The sequence below is a fragment of the Chiloscyllium plagiosum genome, unplaced genomic scaffold, assembly GCF_037043375.1.
Source record: "Chiloscyllium plagiosum isolate Xiang-an unplaced genomic scaffold, Cpla_swu_hap1 HiC_scaffold_25, whole genome shotgun sequence".
Classification (NCBI taxonomy): domain Eukaryota; kingdom Metazoa; phylum Chordata; class Chondrichthyes; order Orectolobiformes; family Hemiscylliidae; genus Chiloscyllium; species Chiloscyllium plagiosum.
Genome location: NW_028270163.1, coordinates 35,157,411 through 35,181,346, shown reverse-complemented (window position 1 = coordinate 35,181,346; position 23,936 = coordinate 35,157,411). Strand labels below are relative to the sequence as shown.

Here is a 23,936-nt window from a genome sequence, read left to right as displayed (position 1 = left end):
ATTTCAGAAACGAGTTAAAACTCAAGTTGGAGAAATGTGTACAGTTCTGGTAACCACAATTTAGGAAAGAAGACAATGATTGGAGAAAGTGCCAAAGATGTATGAAAATAGTTCCAATGATGAGAAACTTTAGTTGTGAGGATAGATTGGAGAAATTAGTTTTCCTTGAAGAAGAAAAAGCTAAGAGGAAATCTGATAGAAGTTATTAAAGTAATCGGGGCCTGGACAGAGGGAGAACCTGTTCCCACTCATAAACTAATTGAGAACTAAAGGACACAATTTAAAGCATTTTGCAAAATAAGCAAATACAATATGAAAGAAAAGAAATGTAGTTAAGCTGTGGAAATGCACTGCTGGGAAAGATAGCATGTGAATAAGAAGGCTAATGAAATATTATTATTTATTATGAGAGAATTAGGCATAAAATTAGGCTGTAATACTTCAGTTATATAGGGCATTGGTGAGACCACATCTGAAAACTCTGCAGTTTTGGTCTCCTTGTTTAAGGAAGGATGCAAATGCATTGGAGGCAATTCAGAGGAGGCTTATTTATTAGCTGTTGTCTGAAATGAGCAAGTTGTGTTATAAGGAAAACATGGGCAAGCCAGTGAAATCACACAAGCTTTCAGAAAACTGAGGAGTGATTTGATTAAAGTTTACAAGATCCTGAATGGTGCTGCCAATGTAGATGTGGAAAGTATTAATTCTTATGGTCAAGTCCAGAACAAGGAGACATTAGGTTAGCCATGATGTGGAGGTGCCGGTTTTGGACTGGGGTGGACAAAGTTAAAAATCACACAGCACCAGGTTATAGTCCAACAGGTTTATTTGGAAGTACAAGCTTTCGGAGCGCTGTTCCTTTGTCATGTAGCTAGTTACACTCTGAAAATTTGTACTTCCAAATAAACCTGTTGGACTCTAACCTGGTGTTCTGTGATTTTTAAAATTTTAAAATTAGGGGTCATCCTTTAGGTAAAAGATGTAGCATTTTTTTCCCTTGAGAGTTTCCTAACTTGGAAATTCTGTCTCAGAAGACAGTAGAATCAGGGTCTTTGAACAGTTTTAAAGCAAACATAGTGAGCTTTTAGTTAGGCAAGAGAATTAAAGGTTATCGAGGATAGATGGGAATGGGAATTAAAAACACAATGGGTCAGCCATGATCTTACTGAATAGCTGAGAAGGCTTCAAGAATCAAATGACTGACTCCTTCTCATAATTCCTCTGGGTGATGAAAGCATGTTCAAGGTGAGGCAATCAATGGATGATTGTTTCAATAGAAGCAACATGCAGGGTTACAGGGAGAACGCAGACGATAAATTTGCAGATGATACAAAGATTGGTGGAGTTGTGGATAGTGAGGAGGGCTGTTGTCGGCTGCAAAGGGACTTAGATATGATGCAGAGCTGGGCTGAGGAGTGGCAGAAGGAGATCACCCTGTCAAGTGTGAGGTTGTCCATTTTGGAAGGACAAATAAGCATGCGGAATACAGGGTTAACGGTAGGGTTCTTAGTAAGGTGAATGAGCAGAGGGATCTTGGGGTCTATGTTCATAGATCTTTGAAAGTTGCCACTCAGGTGGATAGAGCTTGTAAGAAGGCCTATGGTGTATTAGCGTTCATTAGCAGAGGGATTGAATTCAAGAGCCGTGAGGTGATGTTGCAGTTGTATAGGACCTTGGTAAGGCCACATTTGGAGTACTGTGTGCAGTTCTGGTCGCCTCATTTTAGGAAAGATGTGGAAGCTTTGGAGAGGGTGCAGAGGAGATTAACCAGGATGTTGCCTGGAATGGAGAATAGGTCGTACGAGGATAGGCTGAGCGTGCTCGGCCTTTTCTCATTGGAACGGAGAAGGATGAGGGGTGACTTGATAGAGGTTTATAAGATGATAAGGGGAATAGATAGAGTAGACAGTCAGAGACTTTTTCCCTGGGTACAACAGAGTGTTACAAGGAGACATAAATTTAAGGTGAAGGGTGGAAGATATAGGGGGGATGTCAGGGATAGGTTCTTTACCCAGAGAGTGGTGGGGACATGGAATGCGCTGCCTGTGGGAGTGGCAGAGTCAGAATCATTGGTGACCTTTAAGCGGCAATTGGATAGGTACATGGATAGGTGCTTAAGCTAGGACAAATGTTCGGCACAACATCGTGGGCCGAAGTGCCTGTTCTGTGCTGTATTGTTCTATGTTCTATGTTCTAACCCATGAGACTGGCACTTAGTCAAAATGCTCAGAGAGCCAATGCAGTTCAATGGACCAAATAACTTCCATCTGCACCATAAAGATTCTGTGGTCCTGTTAGGTGAAGGAACGATAATTTAAGGAGTTAATACTCTTTACTTGCATCAAAATATTTTGTAACAACACAATATATAAGTAGCAAACTTTACTATTTCCAACAAGTAGAAATCTTGAAAGGACTGGATTCTGTTGTGGTTTAAGGTTTGCTGGATGGAAATCAAATTATATGTATATATCCATGCATTCTATCTTTAGACACAGTTAATGTTACTTAATGACTGAGAACATACTTTGTAGTTCCCCAGCTACAGCCCTAGGGGTGTACTTTAACTTTAGGCTGTGGACAGCTATAGAATTGGGAAGTCCATTCTAAATAGGGCCTGTTATGCTAGAAGGAAATGTGTTCTTGTGTGCCAAGAATACATCATCACAATATCAGTGTTTCTGAAACTACGCTTGTGTTTCCTGCAAAACCAGTCAATAAATTAACTGTGAGTGTATTTGTAACCAGCTGCTTCATAACCAAAGTGATTTTGAGATACGTCCCAATATCTTTGAAATTTGATATGTCACTCAAAGCTGGAAACAATCACATGATTGAATAACCTTTTATATATCATTAATTATTGGATTTATTTTTCAAGAAAACACTGATGTTTGTTGACAGCAGTACTAGTAGGATAGGTTGGAATTTTATACCCTCTCCCTGGGGTTGAAAGGGCCAAGGATATAAAAGTAGGTGGCATGTCAGAGGTCACATGTCCATCACCTAAGTCTTACCATCAGTGAGTAGGTGTCAGTTATCCCACCTGACCTTAGGTCAATTGGAGGCCCTCAAATGGATAATTGAAAGATCACCAAAAGACATCCTCCTACTGCCTCTGGTAGTGGGAATGCAGGATTATCCACCGTGCCAGGAGAGACTTCCAGAGTAGATGGGCTATGGGCTTGGGCTAGATTCCCTTCTTCGTCTGCAATGAAAATGTTCTTTTCCTCACCAATCTTGCTTGTTTTCCTACAACTGAGCCTCATAATTACCCAGCAAAACCACCCTGACCCCCCCTCCTCTGTATTTCAGCCTTCTCCATTGTTTCTGGTGTGGGGGTGCTCTCACGGCCATTGCTCCCAATGGCACATTTGGGCCTGGAGAGCTGTCAGATTAATGATTCACCAGCAGCTCTGTGAAGTAGGGCACACTTGCATGTGGGGGTGGAGGCAATAGCATTAATAACAGTTAATAACTAAGTGGTCTTTAAATTTCGTTGGGCTTTCCTACCCTGTGTGGGCAGATTCACCCAAGACATTTCAGCTAGGCGATAAAACTTCCATGAGGAAAAGACAGCCAAAGGATAAGCAATTTTTGAATGTTATACTGCACAGCAAAAGCAAAACATTAATTTTTGCTGCAAGGATTTTGAAAAACGTATTTTGACTTAGTTCCTAAACAAGTAAAATAATCAATGTAAAAAGACTGTCCTGTTTCTTTACTATTATTTTAACAGTCTCTCCTGAAAACATTGAATCCTTGCAGGATCATAGAATCCCTACAGTATGGAAGTAGGCCGTTCAGCTCATCGAGTCCATACCAACCATCAGAAGAACATCCCACCCAGACCCAGCCCCTGCCCTATGCCTGTAACCCTACATTTCCCATGGCTAAACCACCTAGCCTGCTCATCTCTAGATACCATGGTCAATTTAGCGTGGCCAATCCGCCTAATCTACATATGTTTGGACTGTGGGAGGAAACCCATGCAGACATGGAGAGAATGTGCAAACTTTACACAAACAGTACCTGAGGGTGAAATCAAATCCAGGTCCCTGGCGCTGTGAGGCAGTAGTGCTAATCACTGAGCTATTGTGCCTCCCCTCAGTAGTTCATAGTTCAGTCAATAGACTATCCTCCAATAACTTGCCCAAAATGGTCACTGAAATAACTCCACAGAAGCCAATATCCCGTCACCAAGTCATCCCTAATTTACAGATGGACAGTTCTTGACACTAATCCAGTTTCCTGCCAGCCAGCCCTCGGAGTAAACAGGACTTCTGACACTCCTGTTTATATCTGTTAGACAGGGCTCCCTGCTTGAACCAGATTAACAGCCCAATCAGGGAACTCATATTCTGTGAGGTCTACTGGGCTGACCTCATTACAGTCACTACAGTCACTATTGAAGTATAAACCTCATGGCCTCACAATGACTGTAAACAGGCTATTCAATTGTAGACAAGCATCACAAGTTTCAGAGCCAGCAGCATCTGTGGGCAGAAAATAAAGTTAATGTTTCGAGTCCAAAGATTCTTCATCAGCAGTGGTCAATTTAAATCATTAACTCTGTTTTCTCCCCACAGATGCTGCCAGACTCCCCCCCCCCCCCCCCCCCGCCGGTGTTTGTTCAACAATTTCTGTTTTTATTTCAAATCTCCAACATCCGCAGTTCTTTGTTTTATTTATCACCTCTCAGCCTGTCTTTAACTGATGTTAAAACATGCAATTCCCATTGGGGAAAATGACCAAAAGGAGAAGACCTGTTTTTTTTTGCACTTACACGATGGGATAGAGGGCTTTGGTATCATCTTCAATATTACATTGGCTGTAATCAGCAAAGTCACCACAGTAGAAGGATTGCCTCAGTTTATATTCTTTAAATAATTTTTTTTTAGATTAGATTAGATTACATTACATTACATTACAGTGTGGAAACAGGCCCTTCGGCCCAACAAGTCCACACCAACCCACCGAAGCGCAACCCACCCATACCCCTACATTTACCCCTTACCTAACACAACGGGCAATTTAGCATGGCCAATTCACTCTGGCCTGTACATTTTTGGACTGTGGGAGGAAACCGGAGCACCTGGAGGAAACCCACGTAGACATGGGGAGAACGTGCAAACTCCACACAGTCAGTTGCCTGAGGCGGGAATTGAACCCAGGTCTCTGGCGCTGTGAGGCAGCAGTGCTAACCACTGTGCCACTGTGCCGCCATGTCATGATGAGAAGTTGCATTGGAAGCTACACCCCACTATTCTATCAGCTACCATGAATGTGAAATATGACCAATTTAAACATTAGGGATGTTAACATCTGACTGTGACCACAATCTAAGACAAAAGAAATTCACACCAGGCTTCATCAATGAACAGGAACAATGATCTATAATAAACTTATTATAGATCATAATAAACTAAAGACTGGCAAAATGGATTTTTAATTATTAATATGTAACCTTAAACGATACCCCATTTAAATCCAAATGCAAACACATTCATTCACAAATATGATAGACAAGACAGATCTGACAAACAATGTTTGGAGGAATATGGAGGCAAAAGGAACAAAGTCTGTGGATCAAGAGTCCAAACTGCACGTGGAAATAAAGTGACTTTCTCAATTCTCTGTTTTTTTTGTGATGTTATTATACCAACCGTAGTGATCCTCCCCCAATATGTCGACTCTCCTGCTCCTCAGATGTTGCTTGACCTGCTGTGCTTTTCCAGTGCTACACGGTTTGACTCTGAGTCTCCAACATTTGCAGTCTTCACTTTCTCCTCAATCAGTTGGACCTAGGTCTTGTCTTGAGATAGAAGTTTTGTTTTTCTTTCTGCTGAGTCTTTGAAAGTTATTTGTTATGCTCTCATATTGTGGGAGAGAACTGGATTGCTTGCAGAGTTTTGGAAGAATAAGAGCTCAACTGCTTCACTCTCCTCTCAGTGCTGTACTAAACTGCTGTTTAACACAAATCCAAAAATTATTGCTGTGTATGTTCTTTTTCTCAACCCTAGGTGCCTGGTGCCAGTGTGTTTCACAAATGTAGCAAATCCAACTTCAACCAGAAGTTGCCTACTCTTCTATAAACAATAATTGAGTTCCAGAGTTCAAACTTTGCTTAGGTTATGTAAAAAAACCTGGTTCCTCCCCTACAAAACAGCTGTTCAAACTTACATTTCCCAATGTATATTTCAACTCAGTTATATGTAGTTCTTACATAATTATCAGATAAATTGATTGAATCATTATCAGAATCACCATCAGCCATGGCTCAGTTAATAACACTCTTATCTCTGAGCCAGAGTGGTGAGCAGAAACCTTACTCCAGATAATTGAGTTCAGAGGCTGATATACCAGGGCAGTATCAAGGGAACACAGCAATGTCAGAGGTGCTTACAATACTATGTTGATCTACCATGCTACATTTGTAGCACTCCAGCAATCCACGTGAGGCTATCTCTGGCTCCCTAATGATTGGAATGGATATACTTCTGACTCCCTGCAAGTTGGTCTGCTTGCAATTCCCACAATCTTCAGTACTCTTGCGATTTCTTAGTGGAGATGTGCATCTGATAGGATTGAACAGTTATTCATTTAGCTTTCTTGCCATTTTTGTCAGGAAATCTGTCCAACTTCCTTATATCTACTGGTCTTGGTCATGTCTCAAAGATTCCAAAGTTATGTTGTGTCTTCAACAATTAGGAGGCATAATCCAAACTACTCTATGTTGGCTCAAGTCGATCATCTGCCTTAGGTGTAGCAAAACTATTTATTCAACAATTCAATTCTAATTTATTGCAAGTTGACATTTTCTCCAAATTCAACAATTACATAATTTTACCAATGATATAAGTAGGAAATGTACTGCTTGCAAACTTTGGGTATTTTTTGGTTAATTATAGCTTTATGTCAATGGTGGATCTGCCATCTGTTAAGTGTGGTGGCCTGCAGGGTGAGCACAACAGTCTTTCAATAAGTACAAAACACTTCTCATTTACAGAAAAGGATGCAGGATTAAACCAAATTTGTTGAACTTCTGCCATATGCAACAAAGAATAATTCAGGCATTCTGTTAGCACCCGGGAGGAGGAAGTGGCCTTTGGGTGCAGTGTTTATAGCAAGGAAGTTGCTGCAAGCAAAAGAATAAGCCATAGATATGGGACAGCTGTTAAAGAACTATATTCCCACTCAAATTTGGTTTACAATATTCTTGTTATTTATTGAAAGATTAGTGTTGATAAAAATGTTGATAACTTTTGGCTGTATACTTACAAAACGAATGTTTTTAAATATGTTGCTTGAAAGACATGTCAAATGATCATTTTGTACAGAGTTCACTCAGAACTCTGAGGACAGCCCAAACTGATTTTGCATTTTGTAAAGAAATGCTTGATGTCTTGTTATTCAGGCAGCACACCCGAACTTAGTTTGTGGCAGAAAGTTGCAGTAGAGCTGTGACTGGGTTATTGCTCATTTCACTTCCATTAATGTTGATGAATATTAGCCTGCAGTCTAAATAGAAAGGATTGATCACACTTATTTTTTATTCACTAATGGCATGTCGACATTTCTGGCTCGGCCAGCATTTATTGTCCATCCCTGATTGCCCAAAGGGCAGATAAAAGTCAACCACATTGCTATTGGTTTGGAGTCACATGTAGGCCAGACCAGATAAGGATGGCAGATTTCCTTCCCTAAAGGACATTCGTGAATAGTTTTTCTGACAATCGACAATGGCTTCAGGTTCATTATTCGATGGTCACGTTTAATTCTAGATTCTGTATTGAATTCAAATTCCACCAAGTCCCCAGAACACTAGCTCAGTTTCTGGATTAATAGCCTAGGCCATTGCCTCTACATTGAAGCAAATGACCCAGAAGATTAGAAGTGAAAATACAGACATCCTTCAGGTGTTTACTGCAGACTGATGAAACGTTTTCTAACATAACAGAAACAGAAATTGCTGGAGAAACTTAGCATGTTAGGCAGCATCTGTGGAGGGAAAGCAGAATTGATGTTTCAGGACAGATGACCCTTCGTTAGAAATAGTAGTACCTAGGAAAAGTGGGTATATATGCTGAAGGCAGGGGTTGTGGAATAAAAGACTGAGAGGAAAGGAGCGAAAGACAGGAAGACAAAGGGATGGATATGGTATGCCAGGGAAGGAGAAAAGCTGATAATGGGGACAATAAGCAGGTGAAAATCGCTGAAAGTGATAACAAGATCTGGGGTGTGGGGGTGCGAAAACATGAAAGAAGATATTCAGGCCCTAAAATTATGGAACTCAATATTGAGTCCAGAAGTCTGTGGGGATCCCAAATGGAAAATGAGGTGGTATTTTTCTAGTCTTGTTGGAGCACTACAGTGGAGCGAGATAGAAATGAAAGCCAGGGAATACAGTGGTATGTTGAACTGGCAGGTAGCAGGAAGCTCAGGGTCATTTTTTGCAGATAGAACATAGGTGTTCCACAAAGCAGTTGCCCAACCTCCAATTCATCTCCCCAATGTAGAGGAGACCACATTGTGAACAACAATACAGTAGACTAGATTAAGTGAAGTGCAGGTAAATTGGTGCTTCACTTGAAAGGTGTGCCTGGAGCTTGGATACTCAGGAGGGAGGAAGTAAGCGGGCAGGTGTTATACATCCTGTGTTTGCCTGGGAAGATGCTGTGTGATGTGGGGAGACGTTGGGAAGGGAGGAGAATGGACCAGGGTGTCCGAGAGGGAATGGTCTATGCAGAATGCTGACAAGGGAGGGGTGAGGAATATGTCTGGTTGTGGCATCCCTCTAGAGATGGTGGAAATGGCAGCTTATGATCCTTTGAGTGTGGTCGCTCATGGGGTGGTAACTGAGGACTAGTGGGATCCTATCGATATACTGGAAGGAAGAAAAACAGTAGGGGCAAAAGTGCAGGAAATGGGTCAGAACCCAGGTGAGGGCCCTGTCTACTCTGTGGCAAAATCCTCAATGGGAGAAAAAGATGACGTTTCTGCAGAGATTAGAATAACCAGAACAGATACTAAATAAACAGAGAAACTGGGAGATTGGGATGGACCGTTACAGCATGCAGGATGACTCCTAACAGGGTCCCCTGGTTCTCACTTTCCACCCTGCCAGCACCCATATCCAAGCTACTGTTACCTCTGACAAAGGATCATAAGACCATAAGATATAGGAGCAGAAGTAGGCCATTTGGCCCATCAAGTCTGCTGCGCCATTCAATCATGTCTGATGTGTTTCTCAATCACATTCTCTTGCCTTCTCCCAATAATCCTTGCTTCTCTTATTATCTCTGACTTAAAGACACTCAGAGGCCTGAACTCTACAGCCTTCTGTGCCAATGAGTACCACTGATTAACTGGCCACTGGACCCAAAACATTGACTCTGTTTTCTCTCTGCAGAGGCTGACATACATTCTCTGCTAGTTTGGTTTCTGTTTCAGATTTCAGTAGTTCTTGGTTTTATTAAACTCCTTCTAACTTTTAGTTCAGTTGGATTTTAATGTTAGTGAAGCTTTGACAACTTTTAAAAAGATTTAAGACCATTTTAAAGTTTTAACCCATTCAATAAAGAAACAAAATATTCTTGACTTTTCCACAGGGAGTTGTCTGTTGCTAAACTACAACCCTTGCCATACAGGCAGCACTTTGGTGACTCACCTAAATGGCTTTTAAAATTATCAGAGGTAAACCTGGCCCTGTCCACCAGGAGTCACCAGAAAGTAGTCAAAGGTGCCACTATAAATATTTGACATTCCTAAATTTGTTTCTTTAGTCAACTCAAGAATACCTTAATGGAAGATCTGAAAAGAACTTGAAAGAGTTATACAATTGCTGCCTCCAGACGCAAAACTAGTTAATCTGCACTGTTACCTTCGGGTAAAAACTCAATTGCGTGTCGATTTTTATTGACCCTACAATGCTTCACATAATCTATGTTTAAAATAATATGAATATACAATTCTTTTAAGCTTACTGGACTTAACATCCAGATAAATTGTCCTGAATTCCTAATGACCTCAAAACAAAACTTAAAATCGCACATAACATTTTACTGTAATCTTAATTTTCAGTTAATGATTTACAGTGTGCCCAGTTATTTCACTGGTTGGTTGTAAAAGAGTTGCAAGATGTTGCAGAAATGTTGCTCAACAAGTTACATATAAAGTCTGTTGAGAGCTTATCTACTTCATAGACTTTGGCTCCCTTATCCAATAAAAGTTCAACTATTTCCCAATTCTGTGGGAACTCTGAATGAGTATTCTCTTCTGCAATTTGGAACTGACTATAGTACCACTGACTAAACTCTGTAATTGCAGCCCTTGGAAACAAATTTGACAACTTTCTGGGAAGTAAAAGCTAGATTTACACCAGGCGGTTCACTTTACAAACAGCCAGTGGGAAACTTCAACTTGTTCGATTGGAAAGTAAATGAATGTGTTAAAAATAAGCAGAACATTCTATGTCCACATTAAAACGTGTTATTTTCTCAGATGACCATTCCCAGCACTTTGTGGTATTTGCCACCGCTTGCCCAAGTGTGGTACTAAATAAGGGTGTTTTATGGTAATTTTCTGCCACCAATCCACTTTGTCCAATCTAGTGATTAGTCGTAGAGGTTAAACCACCATAGAGAGCCTACAGAAGAGATATTATTCTTAAATAATGGGAAGGTTCATAGCATGATAGCAAAAAGTACATCCACATTTAGTCAAGAAAAGTTACTTTGATCTCAGGGAGCTGGATATGATCCCTTTGAAAGCCACAGTTGGACTCCTTTTATGCATGAGCAGACTTTATGTAACATCAGCAGAATGTCCAACATTTTCTTGCCAAAGTTTCTTGTTTAATCAGTGAATTAGTAAAAGTGATAGTGTTGCAATCTATCTTGAGATCTGTATTAGGACATATCTGGGCAATGTAACAGATGATTGCTAGAATTGTTGTGGAACAATAAACTTTAGAAATGCCAAAATATTGGAAGAAACAGAGTTCAATTTTTTTAATCGTTTTATTTACTGTGTATTTGGTTCTGTGGTAATATACCAGCTATTGTTTCTTTTAGGCTGGTTAGCTGTCTATCTAATATATTAATTTCCTCCAAGGGAAAATTTTATCCATTGACTAGTCACTTGTCAGCAATGACACTTTCACCTAAACACCTGATTTAGCTTTAAACCATTGATTTCACATTTCAAATCCACAATCAGTTCTAACAGTCATAGTGCGGTCTCATGGTAGATTGCTGATAAAAAGATTATGTTCAATACCAGTCTGGCTAAGTAAATTTTTCTTGTAATCCACAGGTTTTAAACATGAAATTTCGTTCTGGAGAAATATGTAGCTTTTTCAAGTTGCTTTCAATGAACACTGTATTTTCAGGATTCTATTGAAAATTAGTGAGTAGTGCAAATAAATAAATATCACTTGAAATAACAAAATACTATGAAATTAAGACAGAGTCATAGAGTCATAGAGATGGACTGCATGGAAACAGACCCTTCGGTCCAATCCATCCAGGCCGACCAGATATCCCAACCCAATCTAGTCCCACCTGCCAGCACCCGGCCCATATCCCTCCAAACCCTTCCTATTCATATACCCATCTAGATGCCTCTTAAATGTTGCAATTGTACCAGCCTCCACCACATCCTCTGGCAGCTCATTCCATACACGTACCACCCTCTGCGTGAAAACGTTGCCCCTTAGGTCTCTTTTATATCTTTCCCCTCTCACTCTAAACCTATGCCCTCTAGTTCTGGACTCCACAACCCCAGGGAAAAGACTTTGTCTATTTATCCTATCCATGTCCTTCATAATTTTGTAAACCTCGACATGGTCACCCCTCAGCCTCTGACACTCCAGGGAAAACAGCCCCAGCCTGTTCAGCCTCTCCCTATAGCTCAAATCCTCCAACCCTGGCAACATCTCTGAATCCTTTCAAGTTTCACAACATCTTTCCGATAGGAAAGAGACCAGAATTTCACGCAATATTTCAACAGTAGCCTAACCAATGTCCTGTACAGCCGCAACATGACCTCCCAACTCCTGTACTCAATACTCTGACCAATAAAGGAAAGCATACCAAACGCCTTCTTCACTATCCTATCTACCTGCGACTCCACTTTCAAGGAGCTATGAACCTGCACTCCAAGGTCTCTGTTCAGCAACACTCCCTAGGACATTACCATTAAGTGTATAAGTCCTGCTAAGATTTGCTTTCCCAAAATGCAGCACCTCGCATTTATCTGAATTAAACTCCATCTGCCACTTCTCAGCCCATTGTCCCATCTGGTCCAGATCCTGTTGTAATCTGAGGTAACCCTCTTCGCTGTCCACTACACCTCCAATTTTGGTGTCATCTGCAAACTTACTAACTGTACCTCTTATGCTTGCATCCAAATCATTTATGTAAATGACAAAAGGTAGAGGGCCCAGCACCGATCCTTGTGGCACTCCACTGGTCACAGGCCTCCAGTCTGAAAAACAACCGTCCACCAACACCTTCTGTCTTCTACCTTTGAGCCAGTTCTGCATCCAAATGGCTAGTTCTCCCTGTATTCCATGAGATCTAACCTTGCTAATCAGTCTCCCATGGGGAACCTTGTCGAACGCCTTACTGAAGTCCATATAGATCACATCTACTGCTCTGCCCTCATCAATCTTCTTTGTTCCTTCTTCAAAAAACTCAATCAAGTTTGTGAGACATGATTTCCCACACATGTTGACTATCCCGAATCAGTCCTTGCCTTTCCAAATACATGTACATCCTGTCCCTCAGGATTCCCTCCAACAACTTGCCCACCACCGAGGTCAGGCTCACTGGTCTATAGTTCCCTGGTTTGTCTTTACCGCCCTTCTTAAACAGAAAATTGTCTTAAGAAATTCCTCTCCATCGAAACCTTTAACACAATGGCAGTACCAGTCGATGTTTGGAAAGTTAAAATCCCCTACCATAACTACCCTATTATACTTACAGATAGCTGAGATCTCCTTACAAGTTTGTTTCTCAATTTCCCTCTGACTATTGGGGGGGTCTATAATACAATCCCAATAAGGTGATCATCCCTTTCTTATTTCTCAGTTCCACCCAAATAACTTCCCTGGATGTATTTCCAGGAATATCCTCCCTCAGCACAGCTGTAATGCTATCCCTTATCAAAAATGCCACTCCCCCTCCTCTCTTGCCTCCCTTTCTATCCTTCCTGTAGCATTTGTATCCTGGGACATTAAGCTGCCAGTCCTGCCCATCCCTGAGCCATGTTTCTGTAATTGCTATGATATCCCAGTCCCATGTTCCTAAACATGCCCTGAGTTCATCTGCCTTCCCTGTTAGCCCCTTGCTTTGAAATAAATGCAGTTTAATTTATTAGTCCTACCTTGTCCCTGCCTGACTGTTTGACTCACTTCTGTTCTCAGCTGTACCCGTCTCAGGTCGATCTCTTTCCTCACTATCTCCCTGGGTCCCACCCCCCCACCTTACTAGTTTAAAACCCCCAAGCAGTTCTAGCAAATTTCCCTGCCAGTATATTAGTCCCCTTCTAATTTAGGTGCAATCCGTCCTTCTTGTACAGGCCACTTCTACCCCAAAATAGATTCCAATGATCCAAAAATGTGAATCCTTCTCCCATACACCAGCTCCTCAGCCATGCATTCATCTGCTCTATCCTCGTATTCCTGCCCTTACTAGCTCGTAGCACTGGGAGTAATCCAGATATTACTACCCTTGAGGACCTCCTTTTTAAATTTCTGCCTAACTCTCTGTAATCTCCCCTCAGAGTCTCAACCTTTTCCCTTCCAATGTCGTTAGTTCCAATGTGGACAATGACCTCCTGCTGGCCCCTCTCCCCCGTGAGAACATTCTGCACCCTCTCTGAAACATCCTTGATCCTGGCACCAAGGAAACAACACACCATTCTGCTTTTTCTCTGCTGGCCACAGAAACGTCTGTCTGTACCTCTGACTACAGAATCCCCTAACACAATTGATCTCTTGGAAGCCGACATACCCCTCGTTGCATTAGAGCTAGTCTCAATACCAGAAACTTGGCTGTTCGTGCTACGTTCCCCTGAGAATCCATCACCCCCTACATTTTCCAAAACAGCGCACCTGTTTGAAATGGGTATATCCACAAAAGACTCCTGCCCTAGGTGCCGACCTCTCTCACCCTTCCTGCAGTTAACCCATCTATGTGACTGTATCTGAGACTTTCACCCCCTTCCTATAACTGCCAACCATCACATACTGTTGCTGTTGCAAATTCCTCATCGCTTCTATCTGTCTCTCCAAACAATCCACTCGATCTGATAAGATTCGCATCCAACAGCATTTATGGCAGATATAATCCGCAGTAACCCTTAAACTATCTTTAAACTCCCACATCTGACAAGAAGTACATATCACTGCAAAGGCCATTTTTGCTCCTTCTCAATCTGCAGACCCAGAAAATAACACTGTCTTATTCCTCTACAAACACTGCCCCAGGTTAAATTAATAGCTATGGCTTATATTTTAAGTTTAATCAAGAGACTTACCTCCAAAAATATATAATGATGTGCTTAAAAGGGTTGGGAATCTATCAGTATCATTTGTTTGGTTTGCTAGTAGAATGGCCAAATTAGAAAATAAAGGTTACACAGTTAAAGAGTTAAAAATCAGATTTTGTCTTAAAAGTTGGGTTGCACCCAAGATGACTAAGTCTGACCATTGAACTTTGGCAAAGATTCCATTGGCATTTTGGGAAAAAAAGTGATAGTTGCAGGAAAAGATGATACAGCAGGCTTCATTCATTCAATATTAGAACCCTTCATAGAAATTTTCACCTATAAGATATATTTGTAATATTACACTCCCACAATTGGATAATTCATGATTACACTTTTACTCCAAAATTAGTCACAATGCAGCAGAATATGCTTATTAACATTTGCTGATTTTTTGATTAATTAAATGTTCCCACAATGTTATTTTTCTAAGGGATATTTAATTAGCCGCAAAGCCTCAAATTCAGTGAATGAATTGATTTACCCTATATGGCTAAGGTTTATTTTATGGTGAATAGTTTTTAACAGGTGCATATTTAAAACACATAAGCACTTTCAAACATTGTATATTCAATAAATATGAATTAACCACTGTGTAAATATTTATATTTTTGTATAGCAGTGAAGTCATTTTTCATTATCTGTTAATGGCCAGCGTCAAATCAGTTCCCTAATTTCACCCCCACCCCATCCAGCCCGTCAAATGTGTACATTGGAAAATAAGACCATTTAAATGGTCAAGCAAAAACAAAGTAATGTAGATGCTGGACATCTGAAAGAAAACAGAAAATTTTCTGAGAAACAGATATAGAGTCATAGAGTCATAGACCTCTATAAGGTCACCTCTCAACCTCCGACACTCCAGGGAAAACAGCCCCAGACTGTTCAATCTCTCCCTGCAGCTCAGATCCTCCAACCCTGACAACATCCTTGTAAATCTTTTCTGAACCCTTTCAAGTTTCACAACATCTTTCCGATAAGAAGGAGACCAGAATTGCACGCAATATTCCAACAGTAGTCCAACCAATGTCCTGTACAGCCGCAACATGACCTCCCAACTCCTGTACAGCATGGAAACAGACCATTCGGTCCAACCCGTCCATGCCGACCAGATATCCCAACCCAATCTAGTCCCACCTGCCAGCACCCGGCCCATATCCCTCCAAACCCTTCCTATTCATATACCCATCCAAATGCCTCTTAAATGTCGGAATTGTACCAGCCTCCACCACATCCTCTGGCAGCTCATTCCATACACGTACCACCGTCTGCGTGAAAAAGTTGCCCCTTAGGTCTCTTTTATATCTTTCCCCTCTGATCCTAAACTTATGCCCTCTAGTTCTGGACTCCCTGACCCCAGGAAAAAGACTTTGTCTATTTATCCTATCCATGCCCCTCATAATTTGGTAAACCTCGACATGGTCACCCCTCAGCCTCTGACACTCCAGGGAAAACAGCCCCAGACTGTTCAACCTCTCCCTGTAGCTCAGATCCTCCAACCCTGGCAACATCTTTGTAAATCTTTTCTGAACCCTTTCAAGTTTCACAACATCTTTCCAATAGAAAGGAAACCAGAATTGCACGCAATATTCCAACAGTAGCCTAACCGCAACATGACCTCCCAACTCCTGTACTCAATACTCTGACCAATAAAGGAAAGCATACCAAACGCCTTCTTCACTATCCTATCTACCTGCAACTCCATTTTCAAGGAGCTATGAACCTGCACTCCAAGGTCTCTTTGTTCAGCAACACTCCCTGGACCTTACCATGAAGTGTATAAGTCCTGCTAAGTTTTGCTTTCCCAAAATACAGCACCTCGCATTTATCTAAATTAAACTCCATCTGCCACTTCTCAGCCCATTGTCCCATCTGGTCCAGATCCTGTTGTAATCTGAGGTAACCCTCTTTGCTGTCCACTACACCTCCAATTTTGGTGTTATCTGCAAACTTACTAACTGTACCTCTTATGCTTGCATCCAAATCATTTATGTAAATGACAAAAAGTAGAGGGCCCAGCACCGATCCTTGTGGCACTCCACTGGTCACAGGCCTCCAGTCTGAAAAACAACCTTCCACCACCACCACTCTCTGTCTTCTACCTTTGAGCCAGTTCTGTATCCAAATGGCTAGTTCTCCCTGTATTCCATAAGATCTAACCTTGCTAATCAGTCTCCCATTAGCTTTGTTTTAACTCTCCACAACTGCTGTTTGACATGCTGAGTTTCTCGAGCACTTTCTGTAGGTTTAAATCTTATTGGCTTCACTCATTACTTTTTCTTTTGAAATTTAACTTACTTGAAACCAGAACAGTTCCCCTCATAAACTAATAACATTCAAATTTGTTCTTCCCTTTCCCCTCAGTATGGAGTATTGTGAGAACTACAAGAACCAATAGGGAACTTCAGCCAGCTAACCATCTTTATGCAGGAGGCAAGATACTGAGAGTTTGCAGCCTAGGCACCTGAGGCATAAGAGCCAAGCAGCATTCTGCCCCCACATAGTTGCTCCCTTTGTGCATTAACAAAAGACTTCGCCAACCTTCCCCCTCCCCACCTCTATATCTGAAATAGTTCCACAGTGAGGTGGGGGGGGTATCCTGTTATCAAATCGCCCTTTATTTACATATGAAGAGACCTTGACACTAATCCAGTTCCCTCAGAGCTGGCTTTCAGATTAAATAAAATGTCTGACACACCTGTGTATATCTGTCAGCCAGGGCTCCCAGATTGGACCAGATTAACAGTCCCAGTCAGGGAACTCATATTCTATGAGGTCCACCTAGCTGACCCTGTTACAATCACTACATGTACAGCAGCAGAAATATCAGCAAACTTAAACCGCCCTTGTTTCTCTGCAGGCATGAGGTCAGGAACTGGAGCATCCAATCATATTCTCACTGTTCAATATTTTAAACACTCACTGTAATTATATGATCAAATTGCCCAACAGAAGCAGGTGGAGCATCTTAAATTTTGTAAATTGGGAATGGAATGTCAATGGAATCTCAATTTACATCTAACGTAGCCACCAGCAGAGAAACCAATCTATTCAGGTCAAGGTAGAATAGAATAGAAGAATACAGTGCAGTACAGGCCCTTTGGCCCTCGATGTTGCGCCGATCCAAGCCCACCTAACCTATACTAACCCACTATCCTCCATATACCTATCCAATGCCCGCTTAAATGCCCATAAAGAGGGAGAGTCCACCACTGCTGCTGGCAGGGCATTCCATGAACTTACGACTCGCTGAGTGAAGAACCTACCCCTAACTTCAGTCCTATATCTACCCACCCTTAATTTAAAGCTATGCCCCCTTGTAATACCCGACTCCATACATGGGAAAAGGTTCACACTGTCAACCCTATCTAACCCCCTAATCATCTTGTACACCTCAATCAAGTCACCCCTAAACCTTCTTTTCTCTAATGAAAACAGCCCCAAGTGTCTCAGTCTTTCCTCATACGATCTTCCTTCCATACCAGGCAACATCCTGGTAAACCTCCTCTGCACCCGTTCCAGTGCCTCCACATCCTTCCTATAGTATGGCGACCAAAACTGCACACAATATTCCAGATGCGGCCGCACCAGAGTCTTATACAACTGCATCATGACCTCAGGACTCCGGAACTCAATTCCTCTACCAATAAAAGCCAGTACGCCATATGCCTTCCTCACCGCACTATTTACCTGGGTGATGGGCACCCGTTGATAGAACACAGAATCAATCCAGGTGGAAAACTTTGCTTGTTGGGATTAGGGAGGGACAGGAAGGTTACTGATCTGCACAATTTGATATTCTCCCATCCCCATTCCCTCCAGAAAGCTTGATGCAGACCGGCAGAACGCAAGTTCCTAAACAGCTTGCTGGCTTGCTGTTCTGTTTTGTGTAAGCAGTCCAACCAAGGACAGGAGAATGAGGCCTAGGTATTACATTTTGGCTGCTGAAAGAACAGATGGTATGTCTCTCTCTATCTCTCTCTCTCTCTTTTTCTTTCCTTCTCTCGAATAAAAATCTAAAGCCTCAACAAAGCCAGTTTATTTTCACCCACAAATTGCTGTAAATCATTGCTTTTAGCCAGCAAATCAGATATTCTATCATTCATGAACTAGTCATTTTCTCTCTTCTGTGAATAAGTGAGATAATCTGATGGAAAAGATCAGAGAAGTGAAGGACTTGGGAAGCAAAAGGAATGCTCCATTGAATCCTGAGGACTGGTGCTATTGAAATATTTCTCCAGTCTTTTACTTCGATCCACCCATAACACAGATTTTGTTTTTATTTTGCCTGTATGCGTGTGTAGAGGTGTTTTAGAAGGGTATAAGAGTTTCAAGTAGTAGAGTTAAATGTTGACAGTTCATTGTTGTTTATCTGTGATTAGAATATTTATTTGTAATAAATAGAGTTCCTGTCAAGTACAGAAATTTGGTCCATATTTTCTGATATTCTGAGTCTATTCTACAGATATACTGGAGACTTGATGCTTTCATAAAATTTTTAACTTTTGATTTGATTCAGGGAATAGTTGGGCTTGATTTCCAGCATACTATCCCAATGAGGTTTTACAGTCCACTGGGGCAAGAGAATGAATTTTTTAAATCACTGATATAGCAATCAATGCTCACTACCCATTGGGTGAACAGGCTGGTGAGGGAAACAGCAAAGTCGGCCAACAAAGGGAGCAGAGAATGAGGCAGCAAGGAAAGCAGAAAATGGAAGAGCAAGGGGATAGGCAGCAACAATGAGCACACCACTTCAGTTCCAGTGCGGTGCAGTTGTACAATGATGGTGTCAATGACTGACGTCCTGTTCAAATGCAAAGTAATAGTATTTGTTCCCCAAAAGCTCTTCTCTAATTGACAACACATTGTTTAGTGTTGATTGCACTGAAGATAAGATCAGACTACATTAAGTGTTAACTTTACTGAGTTTCAATTTGAATTTATGTTCTATTTCAGGAAATAACACAAAGACTAGTGCCTTGGCTCATGAAGAAATCATGAGCCTCGACAATGGACGGTTTCCAGCACTGGAACTCAACAACAGGCGACTTTCAGTGAAGAATTCCTTCTGTAGAAAGAATGGCATCTACAACAGGTAGCCATCATTGCTCACAAATTTAAAAAACATTAATTCTCACAACCTGATAGTTGAGTAAAGTAAGATAGAGGGACTGGTTTAAAACAAGGTTTGCCATCCTTTGCCAACTCCAACATAAACATAAAATGAGTCTGGTGGGAACTGAAGGGGACAGATGTTACTATATATCATTTAAAAATTGCATGTAATGATCAAATTACTTCATTAATATCCTGATTGTGTGGACCCAAACTTAGTAGCAGTTGCATTTATTTCTTTACAATTTCTCCCTTTCTGTGTTGAGAGGTTTTCAGATTCTTACATATTATCAAGTTTTCTTTGGATTAGTTGTAGTGCTTATAGCTCCCTACTGTAGCTCTCTATTTGTATTATATTCTGTATCCTGTTTTTATATTCTCTCATTTGGAGCCAGTGCCATGCTTACCAGTTATCATGTGACCATTTTATATGAACTTCTGTTTATATTATTTTTTGAATGTCTTCTATTTATGACTGATTTACTAGGTTTACTATGTTGAATTGTGTATTTATTATTGCTACAATCCCTAGTTCTTATATTTATTTGAAGTAATTATCTGTCATATTTTAATATGTTTCTGCCGCACATGTAAGTTCTAATGATATCTGCCTATTAGATGAAGTTCCTCAACTCCATCAAGCCTAGTTGCATATGTTAGCTGTTATAAAAAAAAGCCTTACTTCAGTTGTCGCTGGTTTGGACCTTACACTGCTTTGTTTGAGGCAATACTGGATACACCATGAATCATGCACCACTTCATTAAAAGGCCTGTGCAGGCATTTCATTCAATGCCTGTGCAACTCAAAAATTTACACTTAAGCTCTAGGATGGCAACTACCCTTGATCATTTTGGAAACTTGGGAACAGAGGAACCTAGTTACATTTTATATTTTATTATAGATTCTTGAATACAGTACCAAAGAATAAAGTCTGGACAGAATAGCAAAACTCCAAATTGTTGCACTTGAAAACTATCATATAAAAATGGGAGTGTTACATCAAAAATGGACAGGTGGCAACCCAAAATAAGTAGTAATCTTATAATAAAGTTCTGCATATCCATTCTTTATTGATTCGATCTACAAGACTATCATTACAAACCAGAGTCACAATCAACATGAGAAATCATCAAGAAGGTGAAATAAAATCTAATTGCTGGTTGTGCAAAATATTTTTTTTTGCAGAAATCCCACAATTCAAAAAGAAATGAAAATTTGTTGTTTTTCAAATGTGAATTTGCACTGATGCATTATATGTCTACCAAAGACCACAAAGCTCCTGCCCCAGTTTCCATTCCATCTGTCCTTTGAATTGCTTTCATGACATTCACTTTGAACTTGGCCTTCTATTTTGTAGTACTAAAATTGAATATATATTCATACAATGCTGTGTTATGTTGTTGAAGTTTTTATTTCTTTTAAATGCACATATACCAAAGCCTTACTATGATTAGTATTGTACCACAGTGGCTAAAAAGGCCTGTGGCTAAATTTCCATTCTAGTTCACTGATCTCAGGTTAAGTTGCATTTAGATCCTACAATTGGCTCATCAGTGGCCCTGAATTAATAAGAGAAAATTTTATCAGATTTTCAAAATCTAGACTACCATCCAGTAATACCTGCTGGAAAAACATATATATCTTAATCTTGTGTGAACCAGAATTGGAGTTGTTTTTTATAATTTTCTTTGTTTAGTAAGAGCAGAAGATCTAGGAGCCGTTCAATTGTTCAAACCCACTCTATCATTCACAGAGGTCATAGTTGATTGTTTACTTAATTTTGCTGATACACACAGTTAAGCTTCATATAAGAATATTGAAAATTGGGAATGTGCTGGAGAGCTAGAACGGAGCCATAGCTCAACATGAATTCAAACCTTCAGGGAAGGAGGGAGGAAGCTGATAGTAAATGACTAATTGGAGCTACCTTTCAAACTCATGACATTGCACTAATTCTTAAATGTGTCCAATGAAAATGATTTGATCGGCACCTGACACAAGAGCAGAGATTACCATCTTTCTTTCTGCTATGGTAAGGCTAGCCTGCTGTGGAATAGAATGTTTCAATTCGCAGGTAATTCCATTGGTATTTTTAAATTCATCTCTGTAGCAAAAATCTGACACAAGTTCACTAAAATTAAATGAAAGCCTGTACACTGTGAAAAATTTCTTGGTCAATAAAAAGTCCAATAAAAAAACTAGGAGACTGTGCTTCCTTTTCTTCGTAAATTGATTCGCAAATGTTCCAAGCACTTCTCGTACCTGGATTTAAATTAACTTCAGGGACATGTGCCTAAAAGTGTCAGCTCATTTAAGTAATGTAAATGAAATTGGTGAGTTGTCAATTTTTTTTCCAAATGTTAATTAAATTAAATCTCACCACAGCAACTTGTATATATTGTATTTAACACTGAACAAATGTCTCAAAGCACTTTACAGCATAGCAAGATGATACTGGGAAATCTGAGCTAATAAAGTGAGTTTTAAAGAGTGTGTCAAATGAGGAGAGGAAGGCAAAGAGTTTGAAAGGCTTAGGAAAGAAATTCCAAAATCTCTGGCCCAGATGATGAAAGGAATGACTGCCAATGGTGGGATTAAAGGAGGAGATGCTGTACTAAAAGTCAAAGCTAGAGCAATGGAGAATTGTTTGGTGGACAAGAGTAGATTGTAAATGTTCAAGAGTTCACACAGCTATAGAATGATAAAACTATGAAAGATTTTTGGTGTAGGTGAGAAATTGAAATTAATAGTGAAACCAGAAACAAAAAAGAAACCAAGGACATGGTATGAGGAGTGAGCAGGACTAAGTCTGTGTATTATATAAGTAGAAAGTTTTGAATATTCTAAATTTTACAGTGGCTTTTGGCTGTCCAAGGGAACACTGGAATAACTGAACATGGAAGTGACAGAAGTAACCAATGGGATAAGGTAGTAGCAGAATTGGGGGTGTAATGGAGGTGAAAGTTAACATTAAGCATGTTTGCCTTCATTGCTCAGACCATTGAGTATAGGAGTTGGAACATCATGTTGTGGTTGTACAGGATGTTGATGAGGCCACTTTTGGAGCACTGTGTACAGTTCTGGTCACCCTCCTGTAGGAATGGTATTATTAAATTGCAGAGTGTTCAGAAAAGATTTACCAAAATGTTGCCGGGTGTGGATGGTATGAGTTATAAGGAAAGGCTTGGACTTCTTTCACAGGAGCATAGGAGGTCAAGGGATGACCTTAGGGTTTTATAAAAGCATAAGGAGTATAGATAAGGTGAATGGCAGGTGTCTTTTCTCTATGATGGGGGATTTCAACACTAGGGGGCACATTTTTAAGGTGAGAGGATTTCAAAGGGACCTGAGGGGCAACCTTTTTACACAGAGGGTGGTTCATATGTGGAATGAACTGCCAGAGAAACTGGTAGATGCACTACACTCTCTTACAACATTTAAAAGATATTTGGGCAGGTATATGGATAGGAAAGATTTAGAGGGATATGAGCCAAGTGCAGGCAAGTGGGACTAGTTTAGTTTGGGAAACGTGGTTGGTATGAACAAGTTGGACCTAAGGGTCTGCTTCCGTGCTGTATGACTCTGTGACTCCATGACTCTAGGCCATTTAATCTCTTGACCTTGTTGTGCTATCGAATGAGATCACAGCTATTCTGTGACTTTACACCACATTCCTCTTTTAGCCCCATATCTCTTCATTGCTTTTCTTTTGGTCTAGCATCAGCTGCCATTGCATGAAAGAGTTCCAAATTTTTACCATATTTCATGTGTGGATGCACTTCCTAATTTCACGAAAGAAAGTGGGCGGCACGGTGGCACAGTGATTAGCACTGCTGCCTCACAGTGCCTGAGACCCGGGTTCAGTTCCTGCCTCAGGCGACTGACTGTGTGGAGTTTGCACATTCTCCCCGTGTCTGCGTGGGTTTCCTCCAGGTGCCCCGGTTTCCTCCCACTGTCCAAAGATGTGCATGTCAGGTGAATTGGCCATGCTAAATTGCCCGTAGTGTTAGGTAAGGGGCAAATGTAGGGGTATGGGTGGGTTGCGCTTCGGCGGGTCGGTGTGGACTTGTTGGGCCGAAGGGCCTGTTTCCACACTGTAATGTAATCTAATCTAAAATCTAAAAGGTGTAGCTCTCATTTTTAGACTATTCTGCATAACCTTAGACTTCCCAATTAGCCACCTACGTCATCTGTTCCCATGAATGTCTTGAAAGCTTCCATGAAATCATGCATTAACCATCTAAATTACAGGAGGTACAACTGT

At 40.7% G+C, this 23,936-nt stretch overlaps 1 protein-coding gene across 6 annotated transcripts in view; it reads left to right on the top strand.

Annotated features, from left to right (window-relative positions):
* Positions 1–23,936, top strand: part of sdk2b (sidekick cell adhesion molecule 2b) — a 1,001,963-nt gene that overhangs the window by 837,679 nt on the left and 140,348 nt on the right. For all 6 annotated transcript variants that reach the window (XM_088000610.1, XM_088000613.1, XM_088000611.1 and 3 more), the window contains one exon: positions 19,513–19,651. In XM_088000610.1, coding sequence (XP_087856736.1) covers positions 19,513–19,651 — 139 coding nt within the window. The remainder of the gene's footprint in view (positions 1–19,512; positions 19,652–23,936) is intronic.